The following is a 17,729-nucleotide window of genomic DNA, read 5'->3' as shown; positions in this document are numbered from 1 at the left end:
CGGCCACGTCCTTCGTCTCGCTCCCAACGGCGTTTTTCTAACCGGTTGTCTAATCATATAACCAGGTCGATAAGCCCGTCTAAATCCCACAGCTCATCCTTAGCCACCAGATGCTCCTTTAGGACCAGAGACATTCCGTTTACAAAGGCGGCACGCAGTGCAGCAGCATTCCAGCCGGCTGGACAGCCGCGATGCGGAAGTCGACTGCATACTCGGCTGCACTCCGACGCCCCTGTCTCATAGACAGCAGCACCATTGACGCAGTCTCGCCTCTATGTGGATGATCAAACACCAGTCTGAACTCCCTCACAAACTCAGTATATATCGTTAGGAGCCATGAATTCTGCTTCCAAAGCGCCGTAGCCCAGGCGCGTGCCTCACCTCGAAGCAAATTAATCACATAAGCCACCCGGCTTGAGTCCGACGCGTACATGATGGGACGCTGTGCAAAGACAAGCATACACTGCATCAAGAAGTCTGCGCACGTCTCTCCACAACCTCCGTACGGTTCCGGGGGACTTATGTATGCTTCAGGGGATGGTGAGGGGGGTTCGTTAGACGACCAGTGGAATGTCTATATTTGGCATCAGTTCATGCAGGTGGGAATTACACCTCCACCTCCGCAAATATGAACACAGTCTTTTACAGAACCTGAACAGTCACTTGTCTCACTGATCGTGAAGGGTGCAATCCGTCACCCTGCCGTCACCGACCAGCTCAGCCTCCAGCTGACGCAAGTAACCAGGTACTCCTGTAACAGACAGACAAACAGTTGAAGTGTGATACGGCACAGATATGGCTGAGGATTATTACCTCTAATGGTAGACGATATCTCGGCAGCGGGGTGGAGATGTCGTCCGGCTCTTGTAGGGTGAGTGATGACGTGGTGATTGGTGACAGCTGTCATAGTTGATGAGTGACAGCTGTCACTCCCGGCTGTTCCCAGGAGGCGGCAGCACCCTCTTGTGTCCAAAGCCTGCACTTCAGGCAGGGCGCCCTCTGGTGGTGGGCCAGCAGTACCCTCCTCTCAGCGGCCCCACACAACAGGAATCAGCAGTTTATCCGGACATTCCACTGTTAAAGGAGATTTTTTTAATGAAAGACAGGCGGACGGATTGGCGCATCGGCTCGCAGCCGGCGCGGCGCGTCCCGCCACACGAAAAACACCTCCGTGTTGATAACCATTTGTAAAATCCAGGCGGCTTTTGGTGGCTTTCAGTTGAGTGAGTATCTGAGTAATTGTTTAAAAACAGGGCATGTTCCAACTTGTCCTTAAGGCTTCCAACGGAGGTGTCTTTCCTGTGGCGGGCGCGCCGCGCCGGCTGCGACCGACGCGCCAATCCGTCCGCACGTCTTTCATTAAAAAAAATCTCCTTTAACAGTGGAATGTCCCGATAAACTGCTGATTCCGACCTCTTCTGGAAGTTCTGTGTTCTCTCACGACGTCCTGGGTCAACAGAGGCTTAAATTTGGAGGTTTTCAGCTTGAAACAGGATGACGACGTCGCCTCGGCGCGCTGTGCGACGTCCCGCTCCGTGGGAAGTCCTTACAGCGATAGAAACATCCAAAATCTCTCATCAGCTGTTAAAATTTACACCAAAACCAGCTGAATTTCTCGAGTGATGTCCTCTCGGATGTGCCTCACAGCTTTTGAAAAAATTTTGATCAAGCACAGCACCAGTCTCTCAGCAACTTCTCAGATAATGAAAATCCGACGAGGGGGCTGGACCACTCCTTCCACAAGGCGTGCTCACAGGCGAATGACGTCACCGACAGGCATGAAAAAACTCACGCATGCGCACGAGGGTTCAAGCTTGGCTGATGTAATCCTCGTACATTCATTCTAATTATATTCTTTTACAACATGAATTGTATGGACATTAATAGCATGCAACACAAAAATGTATTTAATGCCAGTTTTTTGTGCCCCCCCATGCTCTGGACCCTGGGTACATAGTACCCTTTACCCCCCAGTCCGACTCCCCTGATACTGTTATTTTGTTTATTTTGCTCAGGAAGTTCTTTGGCATGGGATAATAGTAAAAAAAAAGACTTTTCTCCAAGTTACCAAAAATAAGTAAATACACTAAAAAATGAAAAAAAATCCAACTTGACTGTATACTGGTGACTGTGTGGTACGTCGTCTAAAATCCTTTTTTTTTTTTTTTTTTTGGTCACATTGGTGTGATGAGGCGGTCACTAAATCTTTTTATCCTGTGATTTGTACATTCAAAGATAAAATTTTACTGATAGATTTATATATATATATATATATATATATATAATATATATATATATATATAATATATATATATATATATATAAAGTTTACATACAGACATGTAAGAATTCAATCCATCATTTAAAGGTTTATATTTGATTTTGTAGATTCTTTGTTATTTTATTGTTTGTGTGCAAATATCTGCTCATTTTCCCAGTCTTTTGTTGTCACTGTCCCAGCTTTTTTAAAATGTATTAAAGGCATCCATTTCAAAATGAGCAAATATCTGCACAAAAACAAAAAAGTTTATCAGTTGGAACAGTAAATATCTTGTCTTTGTGGTGTATTCAGTTGAATATAGGTTGAAGAGGATTTGCAAATCATTGTATTCTGTTTTTATTTACATTTTACACAACTTCATTGGAATTGGGGTTGTAATAAAAAGGTAAAAAAAAATTAAAACATCCTATTTATTTTGTGCAAAGAGGCATCAGGTTATGTGAGAGGAGTTACAAAAGCCGAGATTATAAAAGACTACCCGCCCACTGAGCGTCAGACGGTGGGCGTGGAGGGGGCGGAGCAGACTCTGTGGGGTGACAGTGAGGGTTAACCCTCGTCATCATCAGCTTCCATTCATGAAGCTCGTGAATAAGTAAGGAGAGGGAGGAGCTAACTGCCCATCAGGCTGCAGTCTGCTGTAGTATCCAATCAGAGCGCGGTGGGCGGGAAGCGACTCACTGGGGGATGAAGCAAAGAGAATGATGCTGGAGAGGAGGGGGGAGGAACAGGAGCAGCATCCTGCAGGGAAAAAATGATGGAGGGCAGCAGGGAGGAAGCATGAAGCGGAGGTCTCGCCATTTGTTGAAGGTGGCACTTGAACGGCATGTTTGGAAGGATTCTCTGAGGCAGCCCCGCACCTCTCCTCCTTCTCCTCCTCCTCCTCTCCTCCGCCTCTCCTTTCTGTAGCTCCCCGTCTCCTCTTGTGTCCTGTTGTTGCCGTCTGAATGGATGGATGAATGAAGCAGGCAGGCTGATGCAGGGGGCTGAGGGCGGCCATGGCTGCCAGGTTGGTTCATGACTCTCCGAATAATTGTGTGCGTCGCGCGCGGCTTGTTGTGTGTTTTTGTTGCACTGAGGGACCCGAGCATCACCGCACACCGCTGAAGACTCTCTGTGTCTGCAGTAGTGTAGCTGAGGTTAATACCGATACCCATCCATTTTCACCCCACAGTGCTGCAGTACCACTGTGACGAACTGCAGACACACAAATGTTTGGTATTTTCTGTGTCTGTCAGAGGAACAACATGGGGACAAGGGATCCGAAAATACCTGCACAGGCAATAACAACAGGTCAACTTCTATATATTAGTTGTCCTTTGATGTTTGATCTAGTTTGAAAGTAGCCCTCAGTCAGAGGCCAGGTCAGGTCTTGGAGCACGCACAGGTGCCACGTAACACAAAATTGCCTTGAGCCCTGGTTGGCAACCACCCAGGCAGGCAACTGGTCCAACCCCACCTCTCAGAAGTAGCCATCTATCTGCTTCAGTGAGGTGATGCATGGGAATGTCCTTTGGCTACTTTACTTACTGAGGTCCTCAACATGTAGGTTCAGTAAAGGCCTACATGGCCGTCATGTCGTCGCTAATGTTCCCTCACAGTGTAAGTTGTATGCCTCAGCTAAGTCTCCCAAAGTAACCATTCATTTGAGATAAAGCCATTCCACACCGACTCCAGGATCCCCTGGAGATTCCTGGTCGCAGTATATCGCTGCATCCCGCTGTCAGGCTTCATTCCAAACTCCAAGCTCTCTCTTCTTCCTCTGCAGTACTGCCACTAACTCAAACCGAAGCACACCTGCTGGCTCACCCGTCCTGCAGAAAGGCCCTCGCCCGTCGACACCTCAGCTGAGCCCAGAGTCCGACGGCACCATGGTGGAGAAGGGCTCATCGGACCAGGCCTCTGACCGCTCCCCTACCAGCCCAGAACAGGTGATTCAGCAACAGACGTCCCAGCAGCAACGTACCTACTCCCAGTCCGTTCCCACCGGCAACACCAGCACGCGCAGCGGTGGCAAGAACTCCAAGGTGAGTTCAAACAGGTGTGTTAGCTTGTAGCTAAACACGCCAACATGTGCAGGGAGGCAGAGACACGCAATAAGTTACGATGTGCAGTAGATGATTCTGCTTTACTTCTTACTTTACTTACTTTACTTCTTAATGCATCCTGCTATTTCTATAGCCACTAAAGTTATTCTTTGTGTTTGTTTTTTTGGATTCTTTGTGCAGTACCTTAAACCAGAACTTTTTCTTTTACGTTTTCTTTGTTGATTGCTACCCGTAGCTGGCACTGATCATAGGATCACTTGCTTCAAAGTATGGATGCCCCTCGACTTTTCTATTAGCTCAGGTGCTATTGCGTATTAGGTTTTGAGCTAACTAGCATCACATGTTAGCATGGTCCTGTGTCCAAAAAGAAAGAGGCAATCACATTCAATTAAATGTGACTTATTTGTCACCAAACCATTAAAGACATCATATCAAGGCACTTTACATATAGATAAGTTCTAGTCATGCCCCAAATGCACATGACTTCAGTCCATGTGCTACAGCTCGTCAAGATAGGGCCCACAGAGTTCATGATTGTCTCATTGTCATTAAGTCATTCCATGCCAATGTTACAGTTTGTCTCTAACAAAATGTACCTGTGTTCAGAATTTAAGTTTGTTTGAACTTGGACTAATTGTGTAGCTTCTGCGCCATCCTGTCAGTCACAGTCACGGACATTTAGCTGCTCCATTTGTATTTTTGCTGTGTTTGGTTTTGAATCTCTTTCTTTCTTTCCTCCTCATGCATGCAATAGTTTCACAAGCGGCACACTAAAGTAAGCACCAACCTTTTCTGGATCTTTACTCTTTCCTGGGAGCCTGTCTGGAATTAAATTGTTTAACTTTTCCCACCCTGCTGTGTTGAGTTGCCTTAACCTGTTTCAGTTTTGTGTGAAGTATAACTGCTCGGTCCCATAGTGACAGATTTTAGCAGTAAATTAGCACTATCTAACCGTATGGATGAGACTGGAAGTTGGGTAATGTCGTGACTTGTTCCTGCTTTGGCTGTTATAGACCCTTCCTTTATGATGTCATAGGAAAAATGGCGGCCATGCTGGATCGCATTGAAAAGTTGGAACTGTGCACGAAGCGCAGATTTCAGCTTTGTTTTGTGTTCATGGTTGGATCTTTTACATGGTTAATGAATTGGGGTTGTGGATTAGTGGTAGTCAAAGAAACAAATAAAAATCGTTATTTTGCAACAAATCAAGGAAACACAAGGGCTGATCTGTCGAAAACCCTAAGTACCAGTACCAGTGCCAGTGTACAGGACTCGAGCCCTGATACTTTACATCAGGTTTGTCACTTAGTCTAATCTATTAAAATAGACTGCCCAATTGAACTATAGTCCAATTTCTACCAAATAATGTTCTAGCCCATTTAACCAGGGCAGTGGTGGAGGAAGTACTTCCTTCACCACTAGTCTAATCCTAGTCTAGGTAGTTAGAAGTACAAATGGCGAGGTTACCAATAAAAATACTTGACATTAGATAGCCTCAACATTTTTGTAACCTTAATTTTGTCAATCAAGTACCCACCATTGGTTAAAAAAAATTTTAATTTTGAAGTATAAAACCATTGGCAATGTTTGGCAAAATATTTTTTGGAACATTCTTCCAGAGATCAAGTCAAGATCCACGTCACCGCCATATGTGCTTATAACCTGAATTGGCCGCTGGTTGCTATCATGTGACATCACTGGGAGGGGCCTATTCTGGAGCTAATCACAAGCAAAAACAGTATACCACAAAAAAAAAAAAACCCAAGGTTTAATGTTTAAATTTAATAACGATCTTGGAACAATCTAATCTTACCTGATAAAAATGTTACCACAATCTCCACAAATGTATTTTCAACTCGTAAAATGCTAACTATAGCCACCCTAACTGATGAGTCATTAGTCATCAACAGAGCTACACCATTTAGCTAGCTCAACCAGTCGCTACCCAGATGTAATGTTGTATTGACTCGCAAATAAAAATGTGCAATTTCAAATTTGAGAAACATCAACCATAGGAAGTTATATTTCCTAATAAATAACTCTGGGAAATTTCTCACTTCAAACCACCACAGGTTCCATCATTTCTGAAATGATGGTGGCTAACCGTGCTAATATGGTGAGTTTATGTTATGTGTTATCAAGCATATCAAAGCATAAAGATATTTAATCAAAAAGCAGCCTTGTACTTTGGGCTGTTGGCAGAGTAGCGTGGTGGCCAAGCGGTTATTGCACTTGCTTCCAAAGGTTCCCAGTTCAATGCCACCCGTGCTCATTCTATATGTAATGTGGCGAAGAGCATCCAGTGTAAACCTGTGCCAATCAAGATGCAGGTCCCACATCTGATCTGCGTGGTGACCCCTAAGTGAAAACATGGCAAGCTGAAAGAACTTGTCAAGACAATTTACCATCTTTCCATCCATTTGTATGGCAAAACCTTCCATGTCCTAAAATTCAAGAACTGTAAATCTTTCAAAATCAAACTTTTTTACTGTGATTGTGTTCATGCATTTTTGACATTTATAAATACCTATTTATTTTATTTATTTATGTATTTATTTATTTATTTTACAGAATTTTGGGCTTCAATTAGGAAATGCACCACGAGAGCTGAAATGCTCACATCACCCACTAGATGGCGAGAAAAGCTGCTCAACTGTGCAGCAAGGTCTCGAGTGTCAGTCGAGGAGTTAACTTTCAGTGACAATAACTTGGGCTGGCAGCCAAAAATCAACTTCAAGTTGTGTCCCTGCTCTTATGGGCAATTCACTTGTTTTATTGTACTCGGAAAAAAAAAATTAACCTTGTATCAAATATTTTTCTCAATAAATTATTGAACTAAATGTCGTTGGACACTTATCAAACCTAATTTAAGTTCATTCCTCTCCAGTAAACTGAAGTGCAAATGTAACGACGTTCAATAAATTTCTTTAATTTTCAAAGAAACATTTCATGAAAAAGTTGTTTCAGCAAATTACTCTAAGTGAAACAAAGTTTTATGAGATTAAAAAGTCCAAGTCCAAGGGGCTGCAGATGTAAATTAGCTTTAACGATACAATGCATCAAATGGAAACTTTTATTTATTTATTTATTTTTATTGTACATGGTCCCTTTACAAGTAAATGAAAAAAAAAACTGCCATAATAATTGCTTTCTAAAGAGTATAATTATCCACTGCAGTTCTTAAGATATTACAGAAAAAGAAAGAAATATTTTCATGAACATCAGATCATCCTCCCCACAAAACATTTCTCTAATCCTCGAAGTGTGCCAGTTCTTTCACATTTACAGGTTCCATTTTAAACCTTTTACCAAAAATTTTCTTCAGCCCTTCATCCCAACATCCATCTGCATGTCTCCATCATCCCACATCTCAGACGCTTCCATATGACAAATGAAACCTATTTCTTTTCTTGACACTTTAATCATGCTGGCTATGCTTCACTTTCACTTTGTGATGTCATCCCCTGGCTCCTCCCTTCCCGGCCCTCCCAGTGGATGCTTCTGTCTATTCTGATGAACTGCCATTTATTTATTCACTTAGTGTTTATTATTATTAGTAGTAGTAGTATTAAATTCAAAGAAACAATAGTTCTGAATAATGATTGAACTATACTGATCTATCAGGAACATTAAAGAAGCAAATAAACAAAATATGTACAGTAAAATTACAAGTATATTTGTAAAGTCAAATCTCATTTATTTTCCAAATGAGAATGCTGTGTTTGGGAATATACTGTATGCACATTTGTTTTAAACCCCCACTTTGACTCAGGAATATAAAGAGTAAAGTTTAACATATTGCACTCTTTATTGTTCCTTGTTGTGAGGAAATGCTGACCCTTTGTGGCAGAGTAATTTGGTGGCCCATAAAATAAGTGCATCGATATAAAACATCAACATAAAATATAAAAGAGACGTTGCGTACAGTCAGGTCTGTAAGTTTTGGGACAGTGACAGTATTTATAATTTTGCATCTGTGCTTCACCACAATGGTATTAAGGTGAAACAATCAAGATGTGCTCATAGTGTTTACTTTCAGCTGTAATTCAAGGATTTGTTTGGCAAAAACACACATTTAACCATTTTGGAGTTATTGACATTTTTATACAAAATTCATTCCATTTTTGGAGGCCATAAGCAATTGGATAAACTAAATATAAGAATTATTGTAAATACAAATCATCAAATACCAACTTCAGACTTGTCTCAAGAAAGCTGGCTGTAAAAGTGATCACTTGTATCTACAATAATCTGTATATTTAGTTTGTCTAATACTTATGGCCTCTGTAACTTGAATGGGTTGAGTAGAAAAATGGGTGTGATTCCTAAATTAACACAAAAACAATGAGACACAAGAACAATTTCTTCTCACAGGTTGTTATCCTGATCAACATCTTATCACTGTAAATAACACACACACACACACACACACACATACACATACAACCCATACGTCATTCATATCTATACTATATATATTGCACAACTTTGTACTATTTTGAACACAATGTTCTACATAAAGTTTGCTATGTAAGTTCAAAGGGAGTCAAATTCCCTTTATGTTTAGACATGTTTGGCCAATAAAGCTGATTCTGATTCTGAAATGTTTGGTGATATTTTTTTTTATTAAACCCTGCAAATTAAAGCTGCAAGTTGAAGCAACAAGGACATGCTGATTATTACGTTTCAACTCTATTTTCATGGTGTACAGAGGAAAAATTATATATCTATAAATAAAATCACTCTCCAACTACTTACGAACCTGGCTGCATGTCAGTGCTGCCATATTGGGAAGGGACAGACACAACTGCAAGCCAGTGGAACTCCACTGAGACTGCAAAGTTTTATTGCATAAATTCAGCTATTCCTGAAACAAGTATTAATACATTTTTAAAAATATGTTTTAAAAGCAGGACAATTTGCATTAATGAAGACAAATTTTATGACCGATATAATATATGTATGTTACCAATTGTTAAAAACAATTTTGATGATTTGATAAGGACACATGTTTATTTTGATCTCTTAGTATTTAGCTATTTATTGTTGTGTACCCAAAAATGCAATATGTGTCTAACAGTTGTGAACATCATAATATATTTTGCTTGTTCTACAATCATTTTCATAAATACGTATTTTCAGGTTTTAAATTTTGTAAAGACTCTTGAGCATTGTTGAATGTAGAAATCTATGAACTTATATAATGAAAAGTTTAGCTGCCAGAAATGTTATTTGTCCATACATTAGGTGCTTTTGTGCCTTTCCAGTATGGTGGCCAAGTTGCCATAGCCCTCACATTGGTCTAAATAGGGAGTGCTGCTTATAACATTAAATCTATAGTTTTAAATTCTGTCATCATGACTTCAAATGTGAGTTTTTGCATATTTGTTTTGGTGTTTAAAGTTTTCTAAATCTTCTTTTCTCTGCTTTGACCTTCTCATGGACTCTTTGATGGGATGACAGAAAAGTCAGAGCTGGTACAATGTAAGTTCACACCTTCTACCTTTTTTCAAGTCATGTGATGAGTGCCTTTCCCATACAGTCATCAATAACATATGAAATATTAAATTGCATTGTTGTGTAAAGTTATACTCACAGAAAAACAAAAACAAATTAGATAATCTGGCGCAGACACATGATGCAGCCTCACACAGAGCTGCCATAAAATCCTACGGCATTGTGGGAGAAACTCTAATCAGTTGTATGAATTGGCGTGAGGACATGAATCCCACACCAAGAAATCTGACCTTATCTTACTTGCAAAAATTCTGAAAAGTCAGAATTCCTACAAGGTACAAAAAGTACTAAGGAAGAAAAACGAAATGCAAGCAGGCAGAAAAGAGTTACTGATAAAACAAGTGTGAGGAAACACTGAGGGGAGATCGGGAGAGCTGTTCTTGGTATTCCACAATAAAAGTTCAGTTTTTGTCTGCACTGCAAAATGTGTTTTCAAGAATTTTAAAAATGGCTTGTGTCTGGGAAATTGTTCTATTTTTATTTTTATTTATTTATTTATTTATTTATTTATTGCCATAAAAGAAAAACAATCTTGAAAAGTAAATTTTACATAAGAAAGATATTTTCATTTTTAAAACATACATCTAGCTTTGTGTTAATATGATGTGACAGCTAATGTTGACATAGATTATACCAGTTTTAATGGTTTGCATGAAATCCGAGCAGAGCATCAAGATGTTTTTTTTTTCTTATTTTTTAAAGTAATGCCAATGACAACGACAACTTCTAAATTTGAAACCTTGTGAAATAACACTAATATAAGTTTGCAATCATCTATTTTTAATCACTGTCAACTTCACATTTCACATTATGAATAGAACCGTGCACTGATCCACACACCAGGCATACAATAAAACCTGAACAAAAGCTCTAACAGCAATTAAGAACAGAGTTTTTTCGCTTGTAATAAGCAGAACTTTGTTCAATTTTAACCTATTTGTTCTGGTTTTAAGGCACATTACAATTTGAAAATGGCTACATTTATAAGATATTATTAAGAAATCGAGCCAAACAAAATGTCCTTCGCCCATTGATGGATTTGTTTTGTATTTTCCCTCAAAACAAGAAAATTTCTTGCTCATTTTTATTCAGATTATGTTTGCAGTGTTTCATTAAAAAACAAACAAACAAACAAAAAACTAGAAAACATGCCAATGGGGTTTCTGTCCAAACTTCACAACCCCAGACAGGTCATGGTGGTACACAGTACTGTGCCATAAATTCTTGGCTAGCCTATAAATCAAATAGCAAATTAAGCAACATTCATTTAATTTATTTTTTTTTTATCTTAACACAAAGACCTGGGAACTCATGTACAAAGGCTGCATACACACTAAAACGTAGCGTACACTGTCTTCACGGTCATGTTCAGATGTATCAAAAGTGAAACGACCATGAAAATGTGCGGTGCATCATGCAAAAACCTGGCTGGTGTATGGACATTTCTACAGCTACAGTGCCATCTCCAACACATGGATGTGATGCTGGGAACTGTTAATAGTGTGAAAACAAGAAGTCATCAGAGTGATGTGCACATCAGAGACACACTGATGAACAATTAACACACACACGTGTTTGCAGTTATATGGATGGATATAAAAGTATATGCAAAGTGATGCGTAAAATGGCACTAACAATGGCTGTGTTAGCATTGTTAGAGGACCTTGCAAATGGTGCAATCTCATGTTAGCGTATATTCAGGGAACGTGAGGATTTACTTGCAAATGACAATAATTTGCTCATAAACCCATTGCAATTACCAAGGCTACTGTTACTGGAGTTGCGCACAGAACTGCGGCCGACCCAGAGCTTAATATGGCGAGAGGGTGGTCTGTGCCCACACAGGTGCTGACCACGCTGGGCATCATGGCAACAGGGGCATTCCAGCGGGAGCTGGCCGATCAGTCAGGAGTGTGCCAGTCAATCTTCAGCTGAGCCATGCCAGCTGTGTGGAACACAATCATCTGAATGTCATCTAGGTACAACACATTCCAACATTAAAGCACAATTTGCAGCGAGAGCCGGTTTCCCTAATGTAATCGAGCTATTGAAAGCACACATATTGCCATAAAGGCGCCATCACATGATTAATTTGTTTTTTGTTAATTTGAAACAATTTAATTCCATCAATATTCAAATCATATGTGATGCGCAAATGCATTGGGTTGGGTTAGGAATAGGCTAGAGGCTGGCACGGTGCATGATGGGTGGTTGCTGAATGAAAACCAGTGTGGGCACATGTGGGCATGTCCGCATTTAAATGTGTTTTTTTGTTACTATTATTAATGTTTTGTTTTGTTTTTTCTTGATGGTGAAAGTAGAGCTGCAGATTCTTAACAGGCCCCTGATTTTCTCCCTGTGTTCAGTATTTGTCAAAACACGAGGGTGTAAAGTTGTGAATGTCACACACTGTCAGTGGCGGTTAGACCTCATTTTCTTTTACTTCACTGTGTGTGCACTGCTTGAGCCCACAGCGCTTACGACCTCACACACACATGCTCTCCTACTCACATTTTTCCCCATTTCATGTTTATTCAGTTTGACAGGGTACTAAATAAAATATTGCTGCAATTCTCCATGTCATTTCCAGTCATCTGTAGCTCACACTCAGTATAGTTTCTTTTCTGTGTTCATGTTGACTGATCTGACAGAGTGGGGATATTTACATGGATCTGCATATTTAAATAGGGGCATGGAAGTTTGGTATGTCTGCATGTGCGCTCAGTTCCACGTTGATTGGGTTGATTGTGTTTGGATCCATGCGTACACACACTTTGATACATCTGTATATTATACAGTGGTGGGCACAGATAACCAAAAAATTGACATTGATAACAGATAACCAGATAACTGAAAAGTTATCTTCGATAAAGTTAAAACAATAAACCACCCAAAAATGTGTCGGAAGTTACAGAAAACTGATAAATTCCAATATTGTCTCCGGTACACTTACAACTACTAACAAGCTGATTTTGAGTTTTAACACCACAATCGCTTTTGGAAGCATCAAAAGCAACAACAGACCCAAACAATGAGTCAGCACATCTGGCTTTGAACGTCCTGCCCTCTGCTGGAACTTCTGTTAACTACATGGCTTCCAGCACAGCAGCCACTGAGAGGAGCCGCAAAGCTCAGCTCGCCACCCAGTCACAGCACTGCCATCAGGTCTTGGAATGGTTTGGTTATGGTTTGGTGTATAAATAAAATGAATACTGATAGAATAACTCCATTAATGTCAGTTCTGTCATTTGTGCAAAGTTAAGATATAACATATATCTTTTAATGTTGAATAATGCACTAATTCTGAAGTTTTGTAACAAACACAGACAGATGGCATTCTGGGTAAAATGTGCCTCTGCTCACACTGATTGGATGATTCATTCTTTGTAAACCAACATGTTAATGTGAGGTATGTCGTGTGCTGGTGTTTACAGATAAATGTGCTTTTGTAAAATATGCCATTTTTTTATTTGTAAAAAAAGGCATTTAAAAAAAAGGCAAGTTGTAATTAGATAACCGTCTGATATAACCGGTGTCAAAATAAATTAGATGTATCCCATAATTCCTTGCATGCCAGAGAGTCGCTCCAGGCAAACAACATATAGAGAATCTACATGATGACAATTGTAAATGAATATTATACTACAAAAATTTATTTTTTATGCTTTTCATCACGTTAATAAGAAACTGCATGCATGATACCCTGAAAACTTGCTAAAACAATTATAACAAATAATCCGTGTCTGCTACGTTTAATCTGCGTGGAATTTAATAAACGCAAACCGAATTTCAGACATACTATATATATTAGTCTGGAACAAAGAGGACAAACAGTGTTGTAAAGAACAATAATCAAGACGTTAAAGAGAAAACATCACTTTCCTCCAGAACGACATGATCAGGAAGCGAGCGTAGCTCACAGCAGCTCCCATTGAAAATAATGGAGAGACAGCCTGTGATTCTCGCATGTTTACATAAAATAAACACACTAACAATGTCTGTAAACCCAGAGAATATATTCATGAGAGTTTTAGGCACAATATAAAAATAGTTTATGTTGCGATGTTAATGCTGTTGTCCATGTGCAGCGGTTAAAGTGCAGCCTGATCAGAGCGTATCAATGCAGTTCTCAATGTTTTTGTTGTTGTTGTTGTTGTTGTTTTTAACTTTGATGTCTCCCACTGAGAGTTTTTGTAAATTAAGTTTGAAAAAAAAAGCTTCTGTTTAAGTTTTGCTTCTGGAAATATGAGTCCGACGTGTGGTTTTTGAACGTACAATGAGAAAATATCAGCCCAGCTTCAGTTTGAATACTGCCATGAACACTACTGGCCAGTAGATGGCAGTAGAGACCTTAAAAACTTGCCAAAACAAAATTCCAGATAATCTGTGTTGCTACTTGCTATGTTTAAGATGCGTGGAATTTAATAAAAGGAAACACAATAAAAATGTCTATAAACCCAGAGAATATATTCACGTGAGTTTTAGGCACTAGAGTTTAATGCTGTTGTCCTGATCAGAGTGTCTGAAATGCATTTCTCCTGTCGTGAACGCACTGACATTACCGTACTGAGATTACCCTACTCATAATGCACCTGGACACAGAATGCCCCACACTAAAACCTTAAAAATTAGCGCATTATTTTAAAACTAAAACATATATCTGATATTTTCACTTTATAAAACTTCAGAAGTGACATTAATTTAAATAACTTGTCCGAAATAAGTTTGGTTAAAATTTGAACCATAAGTTAAAAATTTATGCCTCTGGATGACTTGGGTGATATTGGCCGCATCTCAGTATGGGTTTAAAAAAAAAAAACATTTTTTTTTTCTTCCTTTTGGTGACCAGTTCTCCTTTGTCTGCAGAGGATAGAGTGGTTTCTTCTAGAAGCAGCTTTCCTCTGTTTGCAGAGGGTAGAACTACACATCTGTTTACTTTTGTTTACCACGTCAACGGTCTAAAAGTTATTGGACAAAAATTTATCAGAAGAAAATTAGTCCGATAACGGTTTTCAAAGTTATCTGAAAAGATAATCTGATAATACAAACTTTATCTTTGATCATTTTTGGTTATCAGAACTGTGCCCACCACTGATATTATATGACTGTACGGGTTTTAGCGTATGCCATATTTCAGTAGGAAATCCATGCAAGTGTTTGACATGAGGCTCCTGGTAATTACTTACTTTTAAAATCATTGCATAATATGTTGCTTACCTACAACCTGATTTTCATATGAATGCAAAAAAAAACCAAACCAAAAAAACAAACCTCAAAAAAAAAAAAAAAATTATTAACCATTAAAGTAGTGAGATTGTGTCATATTTTCAATTTTTTTTCCAGTTCAAGATGGATGTGGTATATATATATATATATATATATATATATATATATATATAATATTCAAAGTGCTACAAATTGTTTATGCGGAAATGATCATTTTAGTGGGAAAATGTAGGCCAAACAGCATGTTTTAAACATTTGTGACATATGTCACAGAAGCCTCGCTTGCTCTTTGAGACACGCCCACTGAGCTTATCTGAGTTCTGTATGACACACCCACCTGATTAGTGGAAGACAGACAGAAGGGACGTGGTCATCATCAGCAACTGTGCGTTTAAAGCAACAGATAGAAAAACAGGATGCTTCTTCAAGACATAATTTGTGTTACCTCTGTAAAGTGGTGGATAATATGTCCCCTTTAAATCTGGGGATGGATCTGAATTATTGTTTGCAACCACAAATCTACAAAATCCTCACTGATACACATCCAATATCCAGTTTTATTTCTTTTAAAAGCCAGTGTTTACTTTCTGACGTGTGTCTGAAAACATGTGAACTCTTTATACCAAACTGTGTAAAACTGGTTGTTGTGGATGTTTTTTTTATATTTGGAAGTGAGTGATGAGTTTCGACGGGCACGGTGTCTCCATGTGCATTGGTTCCTCTGCTTCCTGTTGTTTTTGTGTTGCTCCCCGGCGGTCATCCTCTCTGACAGGCCAAAGTCAAGATAAGAGAGAAAACCAGTCAGTGAACACTTGAGGGAGGCGTCGGTTAAAACGCACAAACACAACCACCATGAACTCTAGTGAACTCCTTGAAACTCCCTCCTTCTCTTCTTTCACTTCAAACCACAAAAACACACTGTCAGAGGCTCTGCCCACTCCGCTCTCCTCCACGACTGTTCCCAAACAATCACGCTGTCACAGGGAAAAGTCGACACAGGAACCTTTGAATTATGCAGGAATAAGAACTGTGGGATTGCAGTCAATCACACAGGCATCAGGAGACGTCTTAGAACCACAGATCATTCAACTGAGACAATTTCACTGCACACATTTTCAGCAGAACCTGCAGAATTCACCTCCAGCAGAAGCTGGTGAACCTCTCAGAGAAGATCTACCAGCAAACACCGTCTGGAGTTTATTTACTTCCAAGCTTTTTCAATGGGACTTTTTATTCCTGCAAGGTTGCTTCATTTTGGAGTATTCAAGTAATCAATCACAAGGACAAACTCCTGTTTTTAGAAGCTTCACTAAGGACGCTTTTGCGTAACTTTTTGGTTGTTGCTGCCAAATTTAAAAGTAGCAAATCGATTTTTATGGAAATTGGTGGAACCAATTCACATCCTGGAGACACCAAGCCTGTCTAAACGTGTCAGCCAGTTCCAAATGTAAATGGTGGAAATGTTTGCTGGTGTCTGCAGAAGAGCTCATTTCGTTCTGTTGATGAAGTTCTTGGATTTCCCGCAACATTGCAAAAGTTACGATATTCCCGATCATTTGCATAAAGAGGAATCTGCATATCGTGGAATTGGAGGATGAGTATGTCATATGACTGGTTATTTATGAATGCAACTGAGTTCTAATCTGGAGAGATGGACTGTAATCTGATGGACTTTTGACTCCTGTCAGAGCGACATATTCTTTTGGGGGTTTGTGCATGCTTTAAGCCAACTTTCTGAAATGGTTGTTTTTCTTTCTTAAACAAAAGTGGTGGGAAATGACTGGAGAAGATGAGATCTGAAAAATCCTTTCAACCATGTTATCTGTCTGTGGGACTGAAAAAAGAAGTCATTCCACCAGGACAACGTGAATTTTACTCTGTTGCTGAGGTTCCGAACCTCAAACAGAAGCAACATGAAAGGAGGAAAGTAAATTCAAAATAAAACACACATGCACAAAGAAGAGAGTCCAGATAAAAGGTGGATGAGAAGAACAAAGATGGCTCAGAGTTTATCATCCAGAGACTCAGAGACTGACATAAACTGGGAGAGTTTCTCTCAGAGCCACTTACAGCAGCTGGACAAGCTGGAACAGAGGCATCAGTGGGAGTTGGACTCAGAACTGGTCCCTGCTGTGAGTCGTTTTCTCAGACACATGGAGGCATGAGGACATAAGTTTAAAGAGCAGAAGTCCATCCACTCTTCCATTTTCTGAACCTGCTTATTCCAGTTAAGGGTCGAGGGAGAGCTGGAGCCTATCTCAGCACTCATTGTGAGATAGGCAGGGACCCTGGCCCGGCCTCCAGTATTCTTTCTTTTTCTTTCGGCTGCTCCTGTTAGGGGTCACCACAACAGATCAATTGTTTCCATCTCAACCTGTCCTCTGTATCTTCCTCTGTCTCACCAACCACCTGCATGTCCTCCCTCAACACATCCATAAACCTCCTCTTTGACCTCCCCCTTCTCCTCCCGCCTGGTGGCTCCATCCTCAGCATCCTTCTCCCTATATACCCTGGGTCCCTCCTCTGCACATCCAAACCATCTCAATCTCACCTCTTTGACTTTGTCTCCAAACTGTCCCTCCTGAGCTGTCTCTCTGATATGTTCATTCCTAACCCTGTCCATCATCATCACTCCCATTAAGAATCACAACATTTTCAAC

The 17,729-nt window shown here is 39.9% G+C and overlaps 1 protein-coding gene across 10 annotated transcripts in view; it reads left to right on the top strand.

The window, feature by feature from the left end:
• Positions 1 to 17,729, top strand: part of LOC117516856 (protein Aster-B-like) — a 61,716-nt gene that overhangs the window by 10,227 nt on the left and 33,760 nt on the right. For 5 of the 10 annotated variants that reach the window (XM_034177736.1, XM_034177735.1, XM_034177730.1 and 2 more), the window contains exons 3-5: positions 4,047 to 4,305; positions 5,081 to 5,101; positions 9,790 to 9,810. In XM_034177736.1, the coding sequence (XP_034033627.1) occupies positions 4,047 to 4,305; positions 5,081 to 5,101; positions 9,790 to 9,810 (301 nt within the window). Of the gene's footprint in view, positions 1 to 2,949; positions 3,288 to 4,046; positions 4,306 to 5,080; positions 5,102 to 9,789; positions 9,811 to 16,821; positions 17,202 to 17,729 lie in introns of those variants that run through there. The other 5 variants (XM_034177739.1, XM_034177737.1, XM_034177734.1 and 2 more) reach the window with 3 other exon arrangements.

Source organism: Thalassophryne amazonica, chromosome 9 (genome assembly GCF_902500255.1).
Source record: "Thalassophryne amazonica chromosome 9, fThaAma1.1, whole genome shotgun sequence".
Taxonomy (NCBI): Eukaryota; Metazoa; Chordata; class Actinopteri; order Batrachoidiformes; family Batrachoididae; genus Thalassophryne; species Thalassophryne amazonica.
This window is presented reverse-complemented; position numbering and strand designations above follow the sequence as displayed.